The sequence below is a fragment of the Pongo pygmaeus genome, chromosome 1 (assembly GCF_028885625.2).
Source record: "Pongo pygmaeus isolate AG05252 chromosome 1, NHGRI_mPonPyg2-v2.0_pri, whole genome shotgun sequence".
NCBI lineage: Eukaryota > Metazoa > Chordata > Mammalia > Primates > Hominidae > Pongo > Pongo pygmaeus.
In genome coordinates this window covers 115,109,286-115,135,203 of record NC_072373.2, presented here as the reverse complement: position 1 = coordinate 115,135,203, position 25,918 = coordinate 115,109,286, and the positions used below count along the sequence as shown (strand labels likewise).

Genomic DNA, 25,918 nt, shown 5'->3' with positions numbered 1-25,918 from the left:
TTGAGCCTGGGAGGATGGGGCTGCAGTGAGGCATGATTGCGCCACTGCACTCCAGCCTGGGTGACAGAGAGAAACCTGTCTCAAAAAAAGAAAAAAGAAAAGATATTATTTTGAGAATCCACCCCATATATAATCATTTCCTTTAGCATAGAATCTTTGCTACCTAATTGCTGGTTTGCAACTTCTTGTAAAATTTTAGCATAGAAGACCCTTTTGCATAAATCTGGTACTGTACTTATAGGACAGTCTAAATTTCAGTAAACCAGACATTTAGAAATTAGTATGACCTGTCCTCTACAAAAAAAGCCCTTAAGTCTAATTACCATATTGCCTTCAGATAACTAATAAAAATGATCTCCCCTTTAATTTCTTTTTTGTTGTTGTTGAGAAGGAGGTCTTGCTATGTTGCCCAGGCTGGCCTCAAACTCCTGTGCTCCAGTGATCCTCGTGTCTCAGCTGGCCAACTAGCTGGGATTACAAGCATGTGCCACTGTGCACGGCTCCTTTAATTTCTTAAAAAAAAACAAACTATGTAGCCATTCTGGGTCACTTAACAGTGCTGTGACATTGTACTTTCAGGCTACATTGAGAAATTTTATGAGAAATTAAACTTACTGATTATTTACTGTAGGGATATTTTTGAGGACTTTTTGAAAATGAGAATCCATGCAGGAAATGTCTCTTAGATTCCAGTACAGTTGTACTTCACCAGCTTTTTTAGTGAAACATGTAACTCAGGCTTATAAACCCAAAAGTCCTAAAGTGGCCAAGCAGATAACTGAAATGAAAGAAGTGGTCCAAGTAATAAGCAGGACAGTGAGTAAATGTCCCTATTAAAGGGATCACTCCTTACTAAGGAAAACTACATAATTCAGAGAGCATAATGGAAAATGAAAATGTGGAGCCCCTTTTTCAAAAAGCAGAAAAAATTAAATATAAAACATCTTTTCTTCTGTGGCCTCTGTAATGGAGTTTTTATTTGCTATTTAATGTCATACTCCCTCAGACATGAGGATCCTGGGGGTGAGTGTAGACTCTCCCAGACACCCAGGTGCTGCAGTCTGCAATCTGGTACACAAGTGGCCCACAAGGTGCTGGGTTTCCTCTCTGGGTAGCTGCAGAATTGAGACTCTGTGTTTCGACTAGGGGTTGGGAAGTTAAGCCAGGCATCTCCCCTTCCCATGGGGGCCACCATTCCAACCCACAGCAGTTGAGCAATCTCCAAAAAGTCACCCACAAGTGGCACCACCAACCCAGGCTAGGGAAAGCTGCTCCATGCCTTGCCTGGAGATGTTGCAGGGCAATGCTGGTCTGATCCTAACCCTCTCAATGCCTGTGCCCAGCCAGGGGGAGAAAGTGGCAGTAGTCACTGAGTAGGGATAGAAAGGGCACTTGCTAGGGCCCAGGGAATCGGGCAGTGGAGAACAGGACAACAAGAGAACTCATCCTAGGGAAGCAGCAGAAGGTGACACCATGCATGAACTCGGGCTTTAAGACCTTGGCACATGCCCAGTTTTCCTATCGGACTTCATTTACAAAACACAAATTCAAAGATAAAATTATTTAGCATTTCAAGATGGTGACTGCAGATCATTAAACCCTACACACAGGGCCCTTCTGAGTGAGGGCCTTATGTAACTACACTGGTCACCTGCTCTGAAGTCCTGCTCCTTATTAAGCTTCAACCCATTCCTGACACTTAGGAATGCAGGCTGTGTTGGCAGTCTTTCCAGTTTCTCAGGAAAAGGCAGAAATACAGATTTGTATGTGAAATTTGATTGTTAAATGTTGGCAACAAAAATTATTGTTGTTACTTTTACACAAACACTATGCAAAGCAAAAGAAACCCAACCATGTCTGTGGGCTTAACTGGTTCACAGGCTCAATAAGCTCTATGAAACAGAGACTAAGAAGATCTTTTTCAGTAGTACTCCCATCATCTAATCCTGGCAAATATTAGGTATTTTTAAAATATTTGATTAAATGAATGAACAATTTTTTTAAAAAAGGTAGAGAAACCAAATATTATTGTTAATAATAATGGCTACCAAAAATTAATACATTTATCGAGTACATACTATGTGCCAGGGATGGCATTAGCACTTTATATACATTATCTCACTAAATCCTTACTAATAATGGATAACATCATATTGAGCTTACTATATGCCAGACACTGTTCTAAGTGCCTTATATAAATTAGCTTATTTAATCCTCACTATGACTCAGAGGGGTAGATACTATTGTAATTATCCCCATTTTACAAATTAAACAACTAAGACACAACGTGGTGGCTCACGCCTGTAATCCCAGCACTTTGGGAGGCTGATGTGGGTGGATCACTTGAGGTCAGGAGTTCTAGATTACCCTGGCCAACATGGTGAAACCCTGTCTCTACTAAAAACATAAAAATTAGCTGGGCATGGTAGCACATGCCTGTAGTCCCAGCTACTCAAGAGGCTTGAACCTGGGAGGTGGAGGTTGCAGGGTTGCAGTGAGCCAAAACTGCACCACTACACTCCAGCCTGGGCAACAGAGCGAGACTCCGTCTTAAAAAAAAAAAAAAAAAGTAAAAGAAAAGTAACTGCTTAAAGTCATGGAACTAGTAAGTGGGAAATGCAGAGCTTTCACACAGAGTCCATGCTCTAAACCACTACCCTATTCTGTCACATTTATTATTCCCCTCCTTAAGAATGAGAAAACTAAGGTTTTGTAACTTGTTAAAGATTATTAAATGGCAGAGCCAAAAATTAAAAAAACTAACTAGGAAAATGAGCTTGTTTTGTTTTGGTTTGTTTTGCTGGGTTGCAGCTCATGCCTAACATAAGATGTTTTCAAAGCCACCAGATCCTACCACAAGTACAGTATTAGTAAAAACTGGTTGAGATAACAAAAACCAAGAGGACAGGAAATAAATGTACACAGAGACACATGAACATTCCTGAATGCCTCTTGGCCTCCTTGAACCTACCTTGCCAGGGAATTGTTGTATGACCTGGGGAATATAGCTTATTCCTGATGGTTTCTTCTGTAGAGACACCACCACAAAAAGTTCAAACAGCTGCTGCTCCTGTAATTCAATAAGATCCCGCTCCAAGGTCTGGTAGTGAGGATTCCTCTTGGAAGACTGTTGCAGTTGTGCTAAGCGTTTATGGCGATCTGTAATGAAATCATGGAGCAATGCTTTTTCTCTGTAGCCCTACCTTCCTTCCAGCACCCAGAGGTCATGACCCACACAGGATTAATCTTCACACAGTCACTGCTGAATGAATGTTGAATAACTAGCATCTGCCACATAGACATACCTGTTAGGGCTGTGACATACTAGGGGGAATAAGTGCAGACCCTCACAAGTGTGCGGGGCCCTCACTCCACTTCTGGCCAGCAATGGGACTGACATTCCATGTCCCAACCAATACTTATGTATGTCCCAACAAATAATCTATGCTATCCCATCTTTCATGGCATCACACCAGGACACACGGAAAATGTCACGAAAAAGTGCTAGACTGACAACAGATGCTACTGCTAGGAATGCCATGAGATCACAGGGTGCCAGGTGGCAGGTGGCAGGGGGCAGGGGGCAGAGATTTGATAAAATAATTGAGTCCTAAGTACAGAAAGGGGTGAATTTGAATAAATTAAAATAAAAATTATCCTCACATTGAAGAAACTGTTCAGTTCCCTTCCCTCCTTGCCACATATTACTAACAATGAATATATGCTTGTATCAGTAAATGGTGCTAGACGCAAGAGAAAAAAATTAAGTGGAAGAAGACATCCATTAGCTGACTTTCTCAAAAGAATAAAATTATGGAAGCATATTATTTAAACAGTCATAGCAATACCAATTAAAACTGGATAGCATCTATCCTCTATTCTCATTTATCTCTAAATTTTGAGCAATCTGGGGTGGTCCCCACTGAAGGAAACTGTGGACTTGCAGAAGAAATAGTCTACACGTCCCAGTGATTTGCTTATGTGTCATTCTGAGCCACTGATAGACTCAACCTCTAATTGTCTTTCCTTTCTTTTTGATATAATGCATTCTGTCCCAAAAGAAGTTATACTATAGATCAAAATATTAAGAACATTTAAAAAAATGCATCCTGGAATGGCTCCCCAGGATTATCCAGTACATTCAGCGCTCTAGGCAAAGCTTTACTTACCTCAAAGGGCTGAGTTCAAGTCAAGAAAATTTTAGGTCCTGTTTCTCAGTAGTAACAGCCCTAAATTAGTCATCTTTACACATCTAGGCTGAACCTGATGATTATTAAATTTCACCTTCAGTCAGGCTACAGAATCAAACACCTAAAGCAATTCAGGCCAGTGGAGGGAGTACAAGACTATTAATCATAAAATTAGGGTGTCAGATTAGGAACTGGAACTACCCTGTACTCAGCTTTGATAATGCATGTCTTCTACTTTTTCCATGGCTTAGTATGTCAGTCACTTAAATAGGAAGTAGATAACTTGCTGTGATAACTAGAAAACATCATTGTTAGATGAAGGATGAAAGCACCATGAAGTGCTTGGACAAACAGAGTCAGAAATGCATGGTGCATTCTATATTCTACTAAAAAGTAAACAGCACAATAATCTGGAATATAAATGCCTATAAATAATAGATATTTCCTTTTTCAATGTCAGAGATATCAAAGTTACTTAAATAATTACACTTGAGTGGCTATAAAATATCAGACATTTGGCTGGGCACAGTGGCTCATGCCTGTAGTCCCAGCACTTTGGGAGGGCAAGGCAGGCAGATCACGAGGTCAGGAGTTCGAGACCAGCCTGACCAACATGGTGAAACCCTGTCTCTACTAAAAATACAAAAATTAGCTTGGCGTGGTGGCACATGCCTGTAATCCCAGCTACTCAGGAGGCTGAGGCAGGAGAATTGCCTGAACCCAGGAGGCAGAGGTTGCAGTGAGCCGAGCTTGCGCCACTGCACTCCAGCATGAGTGACAGAGGGAGACTCCGTCTCAAAAAAAAAAAAAAAAAAAAAATCAGCTATTTACTGCTCAGAGGATGATTCACACACTCTGTTTTGGCTGCCAGGAAACTACTGCATATATGTCTGGACATGCAGCTCGCTGCCGCTCCCCTAAGAATATTCCATCATAAGAACCATACGGTTTTGCCTCACTCCACTATGGGAGACTTTAAATGCTGTCAAACATCTGACAGTGTTTAATTCTGACTGTTTAATTCTCCAAACCTCAACAGGCTCTGAAAATAAGGAAATCATCTACAAAATGGAACTTCATGTGGGGAAAAACATGCTTAGTCACAAAGGTAGGTGACACTCCACCTAACCCACGATCATCACAAGAACGGGAGCAGCCCCATTGACTCACTCACTCTTTGGCAGATACTCAGCATCACTTTCGTTCCCACTGGTTTCACCTGAAAAGAGAGAAGGAGTTTCCATTTGTATTGTCCAACAGTAGGAAGTACATGAGGATGAGAACAATGTAAACCCACAAACCTGGGGACTTGGAGTAAGGAATAATAAAGCTGCTGAGCCTTTCTCCAAACCACTTGGTTGTATCAAGTTGGGATAGTTACCAAAAGAGAGTAAAAGGCTCAAAGAGGAAACTCCTCTACTACATCTTCTTCCTACACCCTACTTCACTCCTCGGCTCCCCTCTCATCCCTAATTCTAGAAACTAATTGCATTTCAAACCAGTTTTAAGGAGTCTAGTTCAGAGTGGATTCTATTTCTATATCCACATAGTTGTTTGTATATTCCAAATAAAGTATCAAAGGCAAACACCAACACGGCTAAACAAGAATCTAAACACCAACCAGACTATAAATTTAGAATAACAGGAAAACATGAGAACTAGGAGAGAGCTATCACCGTCAGCCTACCTCTTCTATGATGCCTCTAAGTGCCTCTAAACTACTTCTAGTCCATATTGATCTTCTCTTTACTCCAAATTCAAATTCACAGTACTCATACTGTTTTGAACTATTCTTACTTTCCCCAATCAGATTTTAAGTATTTTGGGGATAAGGGGCTATCTTGTTTTCCCAAGGGAGTGTTTTGTATAATTCTGAGAGCACAGGCAACACACACACACACACACACACAAAGAAGCTTTTAAAATAAATAAATGAAACATTTCTAGATTAAGTTTGAAAAGTTAAAGTAAAATAGAAATACAAAGAAAGGGAAAAAATAAGGCCTAGAAGTCATAAGTGAAATTTGATTATATAAACTTGTATCTAATTTAAAAATCAGTATTAAACTCAAAAAGTGAACGATAAACTGGTAAAATATTTGTAAACACATTGCAGATACAAGGCTAAGTTTCTTAATATTCAAAGAACTGTTACAAATCAAGAAGAAAAAGCACAACAGAAAAAGGAATAAAGGGTGGGAATAGGCAATTCATAGAAAAAGATTTATAAGTTGTTGATAAACATGAAAACTGCCCAAATTCATAATGAAATAAATGTAAATTAAAACAATAAACAAGACATACATTTTCAACCATGATATTGCCATAAAAAGCTTTAATAAAGCATAGTATTTATTGATGAAGATTACGGGGAAAGAGGTATTTTCAAATGATGTTTGTAGAAATAAGCTGTTACAATCTGTTTGTGGGACAATTTGGCAGCAGTTATAATTTTTTTTTTTTTTTTTTTTTGGGACAGGGTCTCACTCTGCTGCAGAGGCTAGAGTGCAGTGGCACAATCTTGGCTCACTGCAACCTCTGCCTCCCGGACTCAACTGATCCCCCCTACCTCAGCCTCCCGAGTAGGCTGGGACTACAGACATGTGCCACCACACCCAGCTAATTTTTTTTTTTTTTTGAGACAGAGTTTCACTCTGTCACCCAGGCTAGAGTGCAGTGGCACAATCTTGGCTTACTGCAACCTCCACCTCCCGGGTTCAAGCAGTTCTCCTGTCTCAGCCTCCTGAGTAGCTGGGATTACAGGCGTGTGCTGCCACGCTGGGCTAATTTTTGTATTTTTAGTAGAGACAGGGTTTCACCGTGTTGGTCAGGCTGGTCTTGAATTCCTGACCTCGTGATCCACCCGTCTTGGCCTCCCAAAGTGCTGGGATTATAGGCGTGAGCCACCGCACCCGGCCACCCAGCTAATTTTTGTATTTTTTGTAGAGACAGGGTTTCGTCATGTTGCCCAGGCTAGTCTCAAACTCCTGGGGTCAAGTGATCCATCCACCTCAGCCTCCCAAAGTGCTGGAGTTACAGGTGTGAGCCACCATGCCCGGCCAAAATTTTAAATCCATATGTTCTCTGATTAAGCTCACTGCTGGGAACTTATTCTACAAAAATAGTCTTATATAGAAATGTAAGTAAAAGATGCATTTGCAGCATTGTTTGAAGAGTTTTATGTAGACACACACACACACACACACACACACACACACTTCTAAATATCCACAGGTTAAATAAAAGGTTAGAAACAACTAAACTGTCTATTAGCTAAATAAAATTTTACATCTATGCAATGAAATACAGTACAGCTATGTGGATCTCTATGTGTTGATACTGAAAGAGCTCTGAAATACATTAATTAAGCTTTTTTAAAACAGAAGGCATACAAAGTCTGAATAGTATAAGAGTATTTGTGTAGAAAATGTATTTGCATGCACATGAAATTTTCTAGGTGTGCAAGGAGGAGGTTTGGAAAACTCTGGCTTTTCATCTTATAATAAGGAATAAGAGAACATTAAAATAAATGCTGCCTATTCTTAAGATAGGTGGGAAAGACACATAAGAGATGTTACAGAAAAAATGCTTATTTAAATATTGCATATTACATGTTTCATAACTCAAAATTAACCACCATGACAAAAAGTATAGTGTGACTATAAAATATTATTCAGAGAAAGAAACAAACACTGAGCTCCTGGTCCTATCTATAGTCTTAGTACCAGGTACCTCTTAGAAACTTAGGAAGTGTTTGGAAAGAAAGAAAAGAGAGAAGAAAGGGAGAAAAGGCAATATAACCGGAAAAGCCCTTATAAAAGACCACTTAATTGGCTTAATATATTCACATCTATGGGTTTTGATGACATGTATTCTAAGACAATGAATGAAGGTTAGCGGGATTATGAGCCAAGAGAAAAATCTATTGAGAATCCACAGGGATCGAAAAAGTACCAGATTGTCCTCTTTTAATATGAGACTTCAACACACAAAATTATAATGACAGAATTGAAGAAGGCTGATAAGTCATTTTGTAATACCTGAAAACTGAAAGTTAAGAAATATTTAGGGCCAGGTATGGTGGCTCATGCCTATAATCCCAGCACTTTGGGAGGCCAAGGCAGAAGGATCGCTTGAGCCCAGGAATTCAAGACCAGCTGGGCAACATGGTGAGATTTTGCCTCTACAAAAAATAAAAAATTAGCCGGGTGTGGTGGGCATGAGCCTGTGGTCCCAGCTACTAAGAAGGCTCTGGTGGGAGGATCGCTTGAACCCAGGAGGTTGAGGCTGCAGTGAGCCATGTTTGCATCATTGCACCCCAGCCTGTGTGACAGAGTGAGACTCTGTCTCGAAAAAAAAAAAAAAAAAACTGAAGAAATATTTAGGTTGGAATATATTCAGTAAACTCTAGCAGGGACTTCAGAGTAGGTAAATATAATTATCTATTGTATTAGGCATTGTTGATATACAGACAAAAGCTTAAGGAGGAAAATGAAAATCTGAGAACTCTGATGATAAAGCCAGGAGATCCTCAGGCATGAGAGAAATTCCTCTGGTGCCTGGAGGAGTTGGTCACAGAGGCAGGTAAAGGTAAATGCTTATTTTATTTGAGCCATAGTGAGGTGTTACAATGTAGAGGCTGCTCCTTTTTTCTTTACTTTTGTTTTGGACAGCAGAAGTTGGCTAGAAGTTGGAGGATTTTTTTTTTCTTTTCAACATTAAAACAGTTAAAACAAATTTTTGGCTCTTCAAAAACTTGTCTTAGAACCAAATTTACTACAATGTTCCTAATCCATAAGGCATAGACATACAAATAAATTAAGGGCTTGGTAATAACCTACTTAGAAATACCTGGGCACAGTGGCTCATGCCTGTAATCCCAGTACTTTGGGAGGCCGAGGCAGGTGGATCACGAGGTCAAGAGATTGAGACCATCCTGGCCAACATGGTGAAACCTTGTCTCTTCTAAAAAAAATACAAAAATTAGCTGGGTGTGGTGGCACACGCCTGTAATCACAGCTACTCAGGAGGCTGAGGCAGGAGAGTTGCTTAAACCCAGGAGGCAGAGGTTGCAGTGAGCCAAGATCACACCACTGCACTCCAGCCTGGGCAACAGAGCAAGACTCTGTCTTAAAAAAAAAAAAAAAAAAAAAAAAACCTGAAGAGAGTAGTTATGAATAGACTGCTGTTAATCTGAGAAAATGTTAATGTTTTACAGGCACTTGTCCTGGCCCCAGTGTATGATAATTTATGTGATTTGCAATGTATAATTTATTTCCTTATCTATAAAACAATGAAAATACTATCTGCCACAGAGTTATTTAGAAAATTAATAATAATGCATCAGAAAGGATGCAGCACAATATCTGGCACCAGTTTTCATTTTCTATGTCTAGTTTTAAATAACACACAAAAATACCTTTGACAATACCATTGTTGAAGATAAAAAAATACACGGAAAAGAGATGATTAAACTGCTAAAAATCAAGATTTATGAGAAAGTTAACCGTTGATGATAGAAAAAGATAAGCTATGTGGAGCCACGCTCCTTGATTCAAATCTATGCTTCCTCCTCTGTCTTAGCTTCTTTGTTTGTAAAATTATAATAGTCCCTACCTCCTAGTGTTGTCATACGTTATACATGAGACAAAGTATGTAAAGAAACTATTACTTCATTCCACAAATGGTAGCTACTATTAATAACAATGACCAAAAGTATTTCTTCCCCAGAGAAGATTGAAACATGTTTTAGTAATTGCCTCTCAAATTATGAAAACTCATGTTAAAAACAGTGACCACTTGATTTTAATCAGTACACAGCAGGAAAGAGACTTAAGACGTAACCCAGAAGATTTTATTTTCATATAGTAAGTTGTTAGAATATAAAATAGGTTTTTAAGAGTAATTAAGAAAATTCTGGCTGGGGGCTGGGCGCAGTCGCTCACACCTGTAATCCCAGCACTTTGGGAGGCTGAGGTGGGCGGATCACGAGGTCAGGAGATCGAGACCATCCTGGCTAACATGGTGAAACACTGTCTCTACTAAAAATACAAAAAATTAGCCGGGCGTGGTGGTGGGCACCTGTAATCCCAGCTACTTGGGAGGCTGAGGCAGGAGAATGGCATGAACCCGGGAGGCGGAGCTTGCAGTGAGCCGAGATCACGCTACTGGACTCCAGCCTGGGCGACAGAGCAAGACTATCTCAAAAAAAAAAAAAAAAAAGAAAGAAAGAAAGAAAAAGAAACAAAAAGAAAATTCTGGTCAGATGTGGTGGCTCATGCCTGTGATCCTAGTACTCTGGGAGGCCCAGGCAGGTGGATCATTGGAGGTCAGGAGTTCAAGATCAGCCTGGCCAATATGGTGAAATCCCATCTCAACTAAAAATACAAAAAATTAGCTGGGCGTGGTGTCGTGTGCCTGTAATCCCAAGCTCCTCAGGAGAAAGAGGCAGGAGAATCACTTGAATCCAGAAGGCAGAGGTTGCAGTGAGGTGAAATTGCACCACTGCACTCCAGCCTGGGTGACAGAGTGAGACTCTGTATCAAAAAGAAAAAAAAAAAAAGAAAATTCTGTCTTTAGAAGTCTGCAAAAAGAAGAAACATTCTCCTCTGCTATGACTTAGCTGTTGTTTCTCACTAAGGAACTTATAAACAAAAACTGCTAAATTCTACATATTTGCCAGATGCATTAGTCCATTTTCACACTGCTGATAAAGACGTACCCAAGGCTGGGCATGGTGGCTCACGTCTGTAATCCCAGCACTTTGAGAGGCTGAGGTGGTGGATCACCTGAGGTCAGGAGTTCGAGATCAGCCTGGCCAACATGATGAAACCCCGTCTCTACTACAAATACAAAAAATTAGCCGGGCGTGGTGGCAGGCGTTTGTAATTCCAGCTACTTGGGAGTCTGAGGCAGGAGAATCCCTTGAACCCAGGAGATGGAGGTTGCACTGAGCTGAGATCATGCCATTGCACTCCAGCCTGGGCAACAAGAGCGAAACTCCATCTCAAAAAAAAGACATACCCGAGACTGGGAAGCAAAAGAGGCTGAACTCGACTTACAGTTCCATATGGCTAGGGAGGCCTCAGAATCATGGTGGGAGGCAAAAGGCATTGCTTACATGGTGGCAGCAAGAGAAAATCAGACGAAGCAAATGCAGAAACCCCTGATAAACCCATCAGTTCTCGTGAGACTTATTCACTATCACGAGAATAGCATGGGAAAGACCGGCCCCCATGATTCAATTACTTCCCCCTGGGTCCCTCCCACAACATATGAGAATTCTGGGAGATACAATTCAAATTGAGATTTGGGTGGAGACACAGCCAAACCATATCCCCAGACAACCAAGTTAAGAATCTTGCATAAGTTTTTAAGAAAGTTCTAATGATTTATTATGAATGTTGACAATTTCTTAATTAACAATATAAGTTTTATCTAGGCATCTGAAGGATAAAACATATTTTTTTTTTCTTTTTTGAGATGGAGTCTCACTCTGTCACCCAGGCTGGAGTGCAGTGGTGCGATCTCACCTCACTGCAACCTCCGCCTCCTGGGTTCAAGTGATTCTCCTGCCTCAGCCTCCTGAGTAGCTGGGATTATGGGCACGCGCCACCACGCCCAGTTAATTTTTGTATTTTTAGTAGAGAGAGGTTTCTCCATGTTGATCAGGCTGCTGTCGAACTCCTGACCTTGTGATCTGCCTGCCTCGGCCTCCCAAGTGCTGGGATTACAGGCGTAAGCCACCACGCCCAGCCAGGATAAAACTTATTAAATGACTACAAGTTGAGTACCACATACCTTCAGTCAAAAAAACAAACAAACAGATAAATCAATATAAATTATCCAGTCTGAAGAACAAAGATTGACAAATATTAAAATATCCTCAGACAAAAAAAAAAAAAGACTAATGTTTTCCTACCTACAACAAAAGAGTCTATACTGATAAATGATTATAAATCAAAGTAACAGTGATTCAATTTGTCTATGAAATTTGGTCTCAATGGTTTATGATATTTTTTCATTTATTTATTTGTTCATCCAATAGTTATTACTTGGCACAGAATTAAATAAAATGGATTTGAGAAACAACCCCTTATCTTGAAGTTTATGCTTAAGTGGGATAACAGGAAAGTAAACCAAAATTTTTATTTTTTTATTTTTTATTTTTTATTTTTTGAGACAGAGTCTCGCTCTGTCGCCCAGGCTGGAGTGCAGTGGTGCGATTTCGGCTCACTGCAAGCTCCGCCTCCCAGGTTCACACCATTCTCCTGCCTCAGCCTCCCGAGTAGCTGGGACTACAGGCACCTGCCACCACACTCGGCTAATTTTTTGTATTTTTAGTAGAGATGGGGTTTCACCGTGTTAGCCAGGATGGTCTCGATCTCCTGACCTCATGATCCGCCCGCCTCTGCCTCCCAAAGTGCTGGGATTACAGGCGTGAGCCACTGTGCCTGGTCCCAAAATTTTTAATACACATCAAACATTAAGTTATATGGGGATTCTCCTCTCATATCCTGACAGCTACAGGATAGCTGGAACGGAAAACAATCCTTACCTTTTGTCGGAGGTAATTCTTTTCCAGTGTAAGAATGTAACTTTACCTTCTTCTTCCCTCTTTTAGATTCAAATATGTCATCTATTTTCAATACAAGCTGAAAAAAGACCAGAAAAATACAAATTAAGACCAACACCCAAAAGTTTCACAGTTTGATGACATTAATCTATTAGGGATTCTTATTCAGAGAAAAGACCTATTTTATAAATAGAAACCTTTACCTTTTTGAATTTTGGATTTAAAATGATGATCTTTAATTAGATGATATGTTGTTCTAATACCAAGTTCACATAACATGGGGACGGAAAGCGGGAAAGGATATTGGATGAACCCAGCACAGACTTTTAGATTCCTTGTCACTCCATGTCACAACATGCAGGAAATGTGGCTATTGCCCTTTGTATAGTGATCAAGCCTTTACTATTAAACTCAAGTTTTCACTTGCCTGGAGTAGGAAGTGGAACACTCATTTATCTGAAAGGCAGGGTGAGGCATAGTTATTTCTGCTCCCAGAAATTCTTCCCAAGGAGCAGATAAACATACTTAGAAAGTTTTTGTCAAAGGGAATAGTCTAAGAGTACTAACATTATAATTTATTTCAGAAATAGGTCATAAAATTAGGAGAGCCAAATATACTCAAATACAAAAACTATGTTTTTTCTTCCACTCATCAATCTATTTCTCAAGCAAGTAAAATCCAGACCATTTATTTTTAAATTGTTATATAATTGCTTCTCTCCATTTCATAAGTATTACTCATTAGAAATTTTTCTTTGCTGCTGGGAGAGATGTGTGTGTGTGAGAGAGACAGACAGGAGACACACACAGAATGCAGTAAAAAAGAGGAAAGATTTGGAGCTGATCAACAGGTACTATTAAAAGGAGGAATTGATCAGTTTTTCTATAAATACTTTTCTTTTTTCTTAAAATTCCAAGCTTTTCTTAAGTATTAGTCCTGATTTAACATACTTAATGCCTAGAATTACAAGTTAGGAACATTATATATGATAACAACCAATAAAGTTGCCTGAGAAAAATGCTCTTGTATTCTCTTTTGTCCTTGTTTCTCTAGCCATCCTGGCAATCGACAGGCAGTGAATCAGTCCAGTGCAAACCACTGTCCCCTGCCAACCATCTACCCCTCAAAAAACATGCAAGAAACATATGCTTCCAAAACACAGATTATTACCACATTTTTGGATGAGTTTGTGCTCTTAAAGATTTTTATCGCTGTAATTCAAGTGAAAAATTGCCAATGTTCTTAAATATTACCATTACAAAAAACAAATAAGAGAATCTAAAATTAAAAAGTACTAAGGGCTATAGGAAAGATGTATGGAAATAAATATATATTTGGGTTACATAATGACCCAAAATAGCATAATTATTAATTTGCATTTGAAAAGTAGAATCAAAAGTATATTCAAGTATAAAGGAAAGAGAACTGTTCTAAAACTAAGCGATAAAGTGATAAATTTAAATTTCTGTCATAAGCTAGGAAGAAGAGCCTTCTAGTTACAAGAAATACTGTAGAATATTCTTCCTAAGAAATGATGGAAATCATACTGCTGTACACACAACACAAACAATAAAGGCAGTAGGAAATGTACTCTAGCAAACAATCCCACACAGGCTTCCACAGCAGGGAAGGAAAGGAAGAGTGGGGAAGAGGCAAATGGACTAGATCAGTGAGGTGAAACTGTGAAGCACTTTCCCTTCCAGGGACAGCTGGAGGCATTAAAGGGGAAATAAATGAAAACGGACTTTCTTATAGAATGTTGTTCTAGAAGATACTCCAAAGCCAAAATTTGTATTGCATAAGGGACATCCTAAAAAGATTTAATCCAAGGAGGGTCACAGGTAGAAATGCTGTCATGGTTTGTTCCTGCCTGACAATTAAGAATTCATAATCATTTTTTTCTCCTCACTTCTCCAAAAACCTTCAGAAAAAATATTAGAAAGGGAAAAGTTAGATCCCATCACCTACAATCAGATACAGAACAAGCTTTGAGTACTTGAAATACATAATACATAAAATATTGAGCCATGAAATCGAAAGCACTGTAAAGCCTCCCTGGGTCTCATTAAACTCTATAATCCATAATTCCTAAATATTTGTTAATGCCATTATAAGAACCACATCTTAAATGCAATCCCTTAAGGTGTTTGCATTCTTCTCCCTATTAACACACAATTTGTTGTTGCTGGGCCATGTGGGAGGCTGCTTTGTTGTGCCAACATGATCTACCAGAGGATGGAGCTACTGCAAGATGCCTAGTAGTTCTTTAAGACTCTTTTTAAAAAAATATTCCTCATCATACACAGAAAGATAAACAGTTAAATTTTTTTTTTCACTAAGAGAGATCAGTTTAGCTTTAAAAAACCTCTATGTCTTTAACTTTTCACGTAGTAAAGAGGCAGGGGCAGAAAACTGATAAGAATTAAAACTGTGGAATAGAATATTTCCCAAGGAACCAATCAACAGTTACTAACCCAAGAAACAGATGTGACTTTTGTTGAATGTTAAAATCAGGTACAAAAATTACATGTTAAATGAACACATATAGCTAATTCAGATGGGATTAAAGAAGGAATAATATTTAAGTGATCTGATTTCTTCATTACAGCAGAGTATCTGCATAGCATTTTGACAATCGTGAAAACACCCTGCATTACAGAAGAACAAAGTAACAGAGAAAGTTTGCAATTTTTTCATATAATTTCTTAAGTGTTTCTCCTAAAAGAAAATGTCTATTAATCAGGTGCAGTGGCTCACACCCGCAGTCCCGGAACTCTGGGGGGCCAAGGCAAGAGGATTGCTTGAGGCCAGGAGTTCAAGACCAGCCTGGGCAATATAACGAGACTCTGTCTCTACAAAATAAGTAAATAAATAAGAAAAATATATATATGTCTGTCTGCAAGTAATCTCAATTTCGTCATTTTGGTTGCATTGCTTCTAGTAGAGATGCTGTACAGACTTACTGCCTTTTCTCCCTTGAGGGAGAAGTCATTTATTTATTATGATTGCTGATAATTTCCATTCCCAAGTAATAGATTTGTTTTTTTCTTTGGAAATTTTTGCCCCAAATAAATGGCATATACTTTTTCGTTACTGAAAATCTGTAAACTCAAGCACAAAACTGAACTCACTTTAGCAATTATATGAATGAGTGAATTAGAACAACACTGAAGCCATCCTGAGAGAATGCCCTTTGATATAAGATTCTGGTGCTTCCTCGAAATAGGCAGATGATTTTAATGAGAGCTAAGGTAACTGAAGTGAAGTCCCCATCTAAATCAATTTAAAAATCCATAATGAAACTCTGGCAAAAGCCATTCATGCACTTTTGTAGCATGAGCAAAAATTTAAAACGTAACGCTGCCTTCTAAGTCTTCTAATCCCAGTAGGTCAGTTCTAACCTATTATTCATTTCAGTCTAAAGTTTACTTATTCTCATACACGGAAATGCTGAAGTAAGAGTCAAAGAATGAAAGCACTGGAGTCTTTACCCTTGGAAGATTTTTCCTTTTCGTGTTTGCAACTTCACCAGCTCGGAAAAGCTTCCATTCCGTTAAAGTGACCGGCAAAGTGGTATCTTTTGTGAGCTTTGACCGCAAATAAGCTTGTGAGTTCTTTACTTCCATAGTCTTCCGGTGAAGGAACTGAGGTTTGGGAGGGAGCTAAAACAGGAGAAGATGTACTGGTAAGATCACCTAGTTTTGCTGTTGTTGCTTGTTTGTTTGTTTGAGATGGGGTCTTGCTCTGTCGCCCAGGCTGGAATGCAGTGGCACGATCATGGCTCATTGCAGCCTTGACCTCCTGAGCTCAAGTGATCCCCCCACCTCAGCCCCTTGAGCAGCTGGGACTACAGGCACGTGTCACCACATCCGGCTAATTTTTTTTTTTTTTTTTTTTTGGTAGAGATGGGGATTTGCCAGGTTGCCCAGGCTGGTCTCAAACTCCTGGGCTCAAGCAATCCTCCCACCTCAGCCTCCCAAAGTTCTGAGATTACAGGTGTGAGCCACTGCACCTGGCCAGCATCATCTAGTTAATGCCTGTATTATCACACAAAGTCAAAGCTATTCCAGAAACGTATTTATCCTATATTTCATTTAAAATCATTTCAAATGAAGATAACATAATTTCTTTCTTACCATTTGTAAAGAAGTTTCTCAGGTTTCTAATCCAAAGTTCCACCACAAGGTAATCAAATTCCCAGAAAACAATGGCTCACAGTTTTCATGAACTCTAGGGAGCCTTTGCTTCTAGGCGTCTCACATGCTTTCAGGGACTAGGAAAGTAATTTAATGGCCACAGGTTGATGTAGACTAATAGGGAGAGTGGGAACTATAGTAAACTGAAAAGTTCATGGCTGTCTAAAGGCATATATATTCAATTATTTTTGAAGTGTTAAAACAACAACCAAAAAAAAAAAAAGCTGTATGTTATCCCAAAACACAAAACAAAAATAAAAAAAGCCACCACCAACATTAAAACTTACATTTCAGTGCCTCTTAGTTCTGGACCCAGTTAAATCCCCTTAATCTTTTTGTAGATACCATGAATAAGATTCTAATGTTTTCTTCAATTAATTATCTGTTTATACCTTGGGTGCTTTAAAAGCACTTTTAGAAGGTGGTAGCTTCCATGCTGAAGGGGATCTCCACATAGGTAAAGGCTGCACTGGAATATCTTCATATGGATTTTCTTTGGTGGGATCTTAAGAAATAATTTTAAAAAATGTTTACATGAACATAATTAAATGCAAAGACAACCACAGCTAGCAAAAGAAAGAAAAACCTAACTATGTTCAGCTTTCTTATTCTACATTGCTGTAGGGATGTGGGTTTCCAGATCAACAGCAATTTAAGCTTATGGGTCCAACAGAGCTAAAAGAATTCTCAAAATACTATATTATAAACACGTACTTACAAGCTGAGCAGTCTATCACATTAGTTGTAAAATTCATTAGAGAATAAAATAATTTATACACCAAAGGTTTCCATGCTAAAGAGAAAAACCTAGAGCAATATATGCTTGATTATAGAAGAAAATACCATCCTACAATTAAGCGCTTCACCAAATACATAATCATTAAATTTAATTGCAAAGTTGTCAACACCTACATATGATATCTTCATAGATATTGTCCTCAGACTGTGTGTAATAAAGTGCTGACCCAGAATTTCTTCCAAGTTCTTCACGAATCGTCTGTGAGTTCCGATTTCGAAAGTGCTGAATATCCTCAAATTCAAAGGATTTCCTTAAAAAAGGAGATATATTTTAAAGTTATATCTTTCAAAACTCTAATCTTTATTTTTTTAATTTTTATTTATTTATTTGTTTGATTGTTTGTTTTATTATTATTTTTTGAGACAGAATCTCAGCACAGGCTAGAGTGCAGTGTCACAATCTTGGCTCACTGAAACCTCTGCCTCCCAGGTTCAAGCGATTCTACATTGCTGTAGGGATGTTGCGCCTGGGATTACAGGTGCGTGCCACCATGCCCGGCTCTTTTTTGTATTTTAGTAGAGATGAGGTTTCACCATGACCATCAGGCTGGTATTGAACTCCTGACTTCAGGTGATCTGCCTGCCTCGGCCTCCCAAAGTGCTAGGATTACAGAAAATTCTAATCTTCTTTAAATTGGTATGGGAGACAGAAATAAATAAGTACAGAACTTGTGTGCAAAATTACAAAGGTGTTTTATCAGAGATTTAAGAATAATGAAGTAGGCTGTGCCTTATAAACACCATGAGAAAATTGGATGCTTGTAGCCAATCACATTCATGTTCTTCATTGGGTTCCTTTATTAAGTTCACTTCGTAAGGAAAAGTGGGGCTGAGGCCAGCATGCCCTAAATGAAGTGGAAGAGTGTTACTGCTTCCCTACAGATATTTTTGAATTTAATTTTTATTTTATTTTATTTTAGAGGCAGGGTCTCATTCTGCTGCCCAGGCTGGAGTGCAGTGAAGTGATCATGGCTCACTGTAGCCTGAGCTTTTGGGCTCAAGTAATACTCCCAAGTGGGTAGGACGACAGGAACACATCACTACACCTGGCTAATTTTTTCTTTTTTCTTTTCTTTTTTTTTGTAGAGACAGGGTCTCACCATGTTGCCCTGTCTAGTGTTTGGGTGGTCTTGAACTCCTGGCCTCAAGTGATCCTCCTGCCCCAGCCACCCAAAGTGCTGGGATTGAGCCACCACACCCAGCTCCTATAGATTAATTTTTTTTTTTTTTTTTTTGAGACTGAGCCTTGCTCTGTCACCCAGGCTGAAGTACAGTGTCACGATCTCAGCTCACTGCAAGCTCAGCCTCCCAGGTTCAAGCGTTTCTTCTGCCTCAGCATCCCATATAGCTGGGACTACAGGTGCACACCACCACGCCCAGCTAATTTTGTATTTTTAGTAGAGAAAGGGTTTCACCATGTTGGCCAGGCTGGTCTTGAGCTCCTGACCTCAAGTGATCTGCCAGCCTCAGCCTCCCAAAGTGCTGGGATTACAGGAGTGAGCTACTGTGCCCAGCGCTGGCCCAGATTCTTAAAGATATATTAATAAAATGGGAGGTGTTCTGATGCTCTTATGTCAATAGATTATCTTAGACATTACTACATTTCTACTTTTTTCACTTCTTATTTTCCTTCCACATTAATCAACACCTGCATGTTCAAATCACGGCCATCACCTAAGCTGGGAAATGGAAACTGGTTTGAAAAGGAAAAAGAAGCTCAATAATCCTGTAAGGAAAATACCTACAAGTCTTTATCTGTAGGATAAAAACATACCTTTTAGATCTTCCTCTGATTTTTCCACCGTATTTCTTTGGTTTAGGTTCCTGAGAAGAGGCCAAAGAAGATTGTGCACAAGAATTATTTTCACAGTATTTTTTGTCACAGTTTCTTTCTTTATACGGCATAACACCAGATTCGGATAAATATCTGAATGTCCTACGAGGTTTTGGCAAAGGATTTATGGAAGGTCCACATTCTTGCCCCTCAGGTTCAGAGTAAATATTTTCTAAGCTCTTGGTTATTCCGTATGAACTATCCAGAACTCTGAAGTTCAGTTCTTTTTCTGAAGAGTCACAATGTTCTAAAGCCAAATTTAAGAGTTTATCTGGCGGAAGTGCTTCTATTTTCTTCCACAGTATTTGTGAGGTATAGAAGTTTCCTGGAGGTAATGAAGTCTCTGGATGTAAGACATCTTCTTTACAGCTTTCAATTTCTTTGACCCGAGAACATACCCAGTTGGATTCTGATTCATTTTTAAAGAAGTGTGTATCGTCATATTCATGTTTCTTATTTTCATTCTCACTTTGATCATGGCTTTTGGTATCTTCATTTATATCTAGACCCACATTTTCACAGCTGGTTACATCCAAGTTTTTGCTCTTTCTCTCAGCTATAGGATTTTTCTTAAGATGGATCTCTTGGTGACAGTTATATCTCACTCCAAAGTCCTTTGGACGCCACTTTTCTGGATTAGATATACCATTAGCCCTTCCTTCCCATTGAGAAATTTTTTGTTTGATGTTTTTGCAGTGGCTTCTTGACAGTGTCTGAACAGCAGTACGAGAAAAACCAACATCCATGTTCCCAACTGGGTGAATGACAAGTGATGAATCTTACAAAGGTTCCATTACAAGTAAATGTGAAATATTGTATTCTTTATCCTGTCAGAATCCAAATGATTCCAGTATTTTCCCTTCATGTTTAACTTGTAAATCTCTTTGTAAAAAGAACAATTTTGATCAGTGATCCTTGTTGAAAATGGCTACAACCTGATCTTAAATAATCCTGTTAAAATGACACAAAAATATGTTAACACATTTTATAATTTCCTAATTTAAAACTCCACTAAAACATTGCCCACCTATCCCTACATAATTCATATACATTGCATATGTAAAAACGTACCTGTCATCTATTAAGTAATTCAACTACATAAAGGCACTCCTAAGATGGTGAGATAATAATACTAACAAAACATTATTTGTGGTATTTTTCAAATTGTCAGCTTTAATGTTCTGCCACATTTAATTTCCTAAAGTTAGGTAGAATAAGGTTTTAGAAGAGATTATACATAGTAGTATACAATATTTTTGTAATAAATTAATTCTTTTTTTTTGAGACAGAGTCTTGCTCTGTCACTAAGGCTGGAGTGCAGTGGTGGCGATCTTGGCTCACTGCAACCTCTGCCTCCTGGGTTCAAGTGATTCTTCCACCTCAGCCTCCTGAGTAGCTGTGACTACAGGTACGTGCCACCACACCCGACTAAGTTTTTGTATTTTTCATAGAGATGGAGTTTCTCCACGTTGCCCAGGCTGGTCTTGAACTTCCTGAGTTCAAGCAATCCACCCCCTTGGCCTCCCAAAGTGCTGGGACTACAGGCATGAGGTACCACACCCAGGCATAAATTAATTCTTTATGAAACCTTCTCTTAATGAAACAAGGAGCATACGTATACACAGAATTACATCTCAAAAACCCCCCAAAATTTATGTATGTCCACAGCAAGAGCCAGTTAGCATGGAAACATACCAATAGCCAACTTCCTCCTCCTGTCCTATGTTGATTAATAATATCAGCCCATCACATAGCCTATTTCAACTTTACTATTAGCAGCACAGGATTCCATATACACTAAAGACAACTCAAGGTGCCCATTAACTATCAGTTGCCTTAAAATGTAATAACCTATTTGATGACTGGACTTCCCACATCTATGCTACCACACCCTTGACCCAAATCAACACAAACACTTACAGCCACTGTCACACTCCTTCCTTTCACACAGAGCTTCATTCAGGCCCATAAACCATTTCCTTATATGTAAGCTTCAGCAGAAGACTTTTCCTACCAACTGAGTAAAGACCTGATCTCAAGTTCTACTGTACACTGGTTAAAAATAGCAGTTGATTCAAAACTTCCTGAGGCAGGGATCATCCTTCCTTGAGTTTTGTCTGTGTGGCCTTGATTAACAGGCAGGAAAATATCTTAGCCCAGCTCTGTCAGTACAGCTGACCAAAACTGTTACATACAGAAAGCACACAAAAATGTTATTCTTGGCAGAGCAACTGCTAACTAAGACTTCCATCAACTTTCATTTAAATCATTCCTATGTACAAATTTCTGGGAAAACCCGCTTTGTCAGCAAACAAATTTTGTGATAGTCTGACGAAAAAAAAAAAAAAAAAATCCAAAAAACTTTAAGAAATTAAGCTCATGTGGAAGAAAAAAAATAACTATACCCAAAGCCCAAAGCACCAAAACTGTTGCACAGAACTCTTGATAAAAAACTAATGCATACAATTTAAAGATCTAATCTGCTACTGTTGATTATTAAAACTGAAAATTATTTTCTTGCTTCTGGTATTTATAAGGAATTCCTAGGATTTTAGGGTGTCTTTGAGACTCAGGTTTTCTTCACTATAGACAAGATAGGACTTTTTTCTTCGGCTCTTGGGAAGCTCCTAGAGGTTTTTGGTGGTCCTTGTTAACCCTTTCTTTATTTTTCTCTGGTTAATGTGTCTTAAGTGTGAATGGCTCAAATTGAGGAAAAGAAAATGAAAATTGTCAGGGCTAAAAAAAAATTTTAACTTGAAAATTACTGGCAACATGGCTGGGTGTGGTGGCTCATACTTGTCATCCCAGGACTTTAGGATGCTGAGGCAGGAGCATCACCTGAGGCCAGGAGTTTGTGACCAGCCTGGGCAATATAGTGAGACTTCATCCCTACTAAATAAATAAATAAATAAATAAATAAATAAATAAGATTAGCTACACATGGTGGCATGTACCTGTAGTCCTAGCTACAAGCTGGGAGGCTGAGGCAGGAGGACTGCTGGAGCCCAGATGTTGGAAGCTGCAGTAAGTTATGATCACAGCATTGCAATCTAGCCTGGGTGATGGGGCGAGACCCCAACTCAAAAAAAAAAAGGTAAAAGTCAAGTGACCGGCAATAAATGGCTAAATCTACAGAATTCACACACAAATATAAATGATGTGTACTGATGGTGTTTCAGTGAAACAGAGTAGCACAGCAGGGTAAGACTCTCCTAAAATATGTAGGTATTTACTTTCTCCTAAATGTATGCTTTAATACATGATAGCTTTCAAAAAATGAACTATTTCAAAAATAAAAACACTTTAATGAATTTTAACTAGATCTATGACTGTTACTGATAACACAGAAAATCTTTCTTAGAGCTGATTTCACAGTTCCAATTTTTGCCAAATTAACTTATACCCTTTATAATGTGGCTTGCCTGTTCTCACATACAGGTTGTGATTTTGTCCCATCTAAAAATAAGAGTTGCTGTCCTCATGTGTTTTCTTACAGAAACCTCACATCTGTCCCTTTAACCTAATTATATTCTGAGCCACCTTGCTCCTCAGCGCCTCCTCTCCCACGGCTCTCCTAGCCTACGAGACCTTATTCATCCCATTCCTCATCTTCCCAGTTTCTTGCCTTAACCTCCATTATTGGTGGACATCCTAACTCCTAAGTGCTGGCCCAACTTTCAAATCCTAGATCTCTCCCAAGATTTGTCTTTTGAAAACTTCCTAAAGCCAACTTATTTGCATACTTGTCCTAGAGACTGCTTTCGCAAGCTTGCTTTAACAGTTCTAACAGAAACAGGTTGAGAAAATCTAACAGTTTCAACAATTTTAAAAATCATTTTGTCTTTTAACAGCACGAAATGAGTCAGAGACTTTTCCAGCTATTAAAAACTATTGAAGTCAGGTAGGACTCACAAAAAGAGAAGGTAGAGCACACATAACCACAATGGACAATTTCAACAAAAGAAACAACAGCGGTCATTCAGTTCCTCACCTGAACAATAGAAGTATAAACATAAAAACTCAAGCATGATTTTTTTCTTTTATGAGATGAAGTTTTGCTCTTGTTGCCCAGGCTGGAGTGCAATGGTGCAATCTCAGCTCACTGCAACCTCCGCCTCCCGGGTTCAAACAATTCTCCCGCCTCAGCCTCCTGAGTAGCTGGGATTACAGGTGCCCATCACCACACCCAGCTAGTTTTTTATATTTTTAGTAGAGACAGGGTTTCACCATGTTGGCCAGGCTGGTCTCGAACTCCTGACGACCTCAGGTGATCCACCCGCCTCAGCCTCCCAAAGTGCTGGGATTACAAGCGTGAGCCACCGCGCCTGGCCAAGCATGATTTTTAGAAGCATAATCAAACAGCATACTTAGAGATGACTCTTAATCATGTCCCTTTCATTTTCTATTGCTCTTCTGTGTATTTATTTTCATCCAAGAAATATACCAACTGCAGTTTATCAGCTTAAAATATAATTTATAACATAACCTATCATATATAGATTTCTGTGTTTTTAACATATTAAGAGAAACCAATCTGAATTCACTCCAGTAAATTAAATTCTCTTTGGGAAAGAGGATACTGATGCTCTATTTTACTAATTCAAGTCTTGGATAGGGCAAGTTTCTCACTCCAAATCTTTTAAAATATTTTATTTGATTAGATATAAGCATCTGGAAAAATAACTTGGAAGAATTTGGAACATTCTAAAACCTGATTTACAAAATAATGAAGGGGTACACTGTAAAAATAGTGAATTTTACCTTAATTAAAAAGAAAACTGGCTGGGCGCGGTAGCTCACGCCTGTAATCCCAGCACTTTGGGAGGCTGAGGTGGGCGGATCATGAGGTCAAGAGATCGAGACCACCCTGGCCAACATGGTGAAACCCCATCTCTACTAAAAATATAAGAGATTAGCTGGGCGTGGTGGCACGCGCCTGTCATCCCAGCTACTACTCAGGAGGCTGAGGCAGGAGAATCGCTTGAACCCGGGAGGTAGAGGCTTCAGTGAGCCGAGATCGCGCCACTTCACTCCAGTCTGGCGACAGAGCGAGATTCGTTCAAAAAAAAGAAAAGAAAATTTATGAAAGGGACCAGGGAAACTTCACTTCTGACCATGATGGAATAGCTGAACTAGGCTTGCCTTTCCCACATCAATAACTATAAAACTGGAAAAATATATAAAATAAGTGCTTTCAGATACTGGATAACAGACAGCTTAGGATTGTGATCCCTGAAAGAAGAGAGGAAAATGAGGCAGGTCCTATGATGGCCCAGCTTTCTCCCTGGAGACTCCGGAAAGTAGGGTCAGGAGGGGGAACCCAAATAGACATGGCAACCTTACTGAGTTGAGGATAATGAGATTGGAATATGGAGAGACTGAGGCAAATGGAATTTTCAGGGCACAGTATCAGAAAAGAGAGCAACATAGAGAAAAAGCTCCAGAAATCCACATACAGTCCCCTTGAATCTTTGGTTGAATACTAAGTTGCTAATGCATAAGGTAATACTACATGAGGCTAGACAACAAACAACTAGTGGAGAAAGAAAAACTATGGGGGATTTTTAAGCTAACCCAGGGTTCACCAGCTCTGGGAAACCTTCAAAGTTCAACAACAGAGGAGCAACCTCATTGAATGCCCAGGTAATTCAGTAGAGAAACAAGAGGTCATGATTTACCAGTAGACTGAAATTAACCCTAGAGTAAAGACTATCTTAGAGCCACCCTAACAAGGATTAAGTTGATTCTTATGAAATTTAAGTACTCACAAAAACAAAATTCAATAACTTTTACATGAAGACAACTAAATCCAGATACTCAGCAATGTAACATTTAAAATGTCTGGGCACAGTGGCTCATGCCTGTAATCCCAGCACTTTGGGAGGCCAAGGTGGGTAGATCACCTGAGGTCAGGAGTTTGAGACCAGTCTGGCCAACATGGAGAAACCCCAGCTCTACTAAAAATACAAAAATCAGCTGAATGTGGTGGCACATGCCTGTAATCCCAGCTACTTGGGTGGCTGAGGGAGGGGAACTGCTTGTACCCAGGAGGCGGAGGTTGCAGTGAGTCAAGATTGCACCACTGCACTCAAGCCTTGGCGACAGAGCAAGACTCCACCTCAAAAAATAAAAAAATAAAAAATAAAATGAAATAAAATGAAATAAAATAAAATGTCCGTCATCTAATCAAAACTACTCAACATACAAAGAAACCTGAAAATGAGACCTATATCCAGGAAAAAAATCAATCAATGGAAGTAGAACCAAGCCAGGCGCGGTGGCTCACGCCTGTAATCCGAGCACTTTGGGAGGCCAAGGTGGGCG

General features: G+C 39.2%; 1 protein-coding gene across 4 annotated transcripts in view; it reads right to left on the bottom strand.

Moving 5' to 3' along the window:
* Positions 1-25,918, bottom strand: part of DENND2C (DENN domain containing 2C) — an 89,184-nt gene that overhangs the window by 24,885 nt on the left and 38,381 nt on the right. For all 4 annotated transcript variants that reach the window (XM_054437815.2, XM_054437834.2, XM_054437842.2 and 1 more), the window contains exons 2-8: positions 19,535-20,545; positions 17,875-18,011; positions 17,355-17,467; positions 16,258-16,428; positions 12,748-12,844; positions 5,365-5,409; positions 2,972-3,159 (exon numbers count right to left, since the gene is read on the bottom strand). In XM_054437815.2, coding sequence (XP_054293790.1) covers positions 2,972-3,159; positions 5,365-5,409; positions 12,748-12,844; positions 16,258-16,428; positions 17,355-17,467; positions 17,875-18,011; positions 19,535-20,340 — 1,557 coding nt within the window. In that variant the 5' untranslated portion in view covers positions 20,341-20,545. The remainder of the gene's footprint in view (positions 1-2,971; positions 3,160-5,364; positions 5,410-12,747; positions 12,845-16,257; positions 16,429-17,354; positions 17,468-17,874; positions 18,012-19,534; positions 20,546-25,918) is intronic.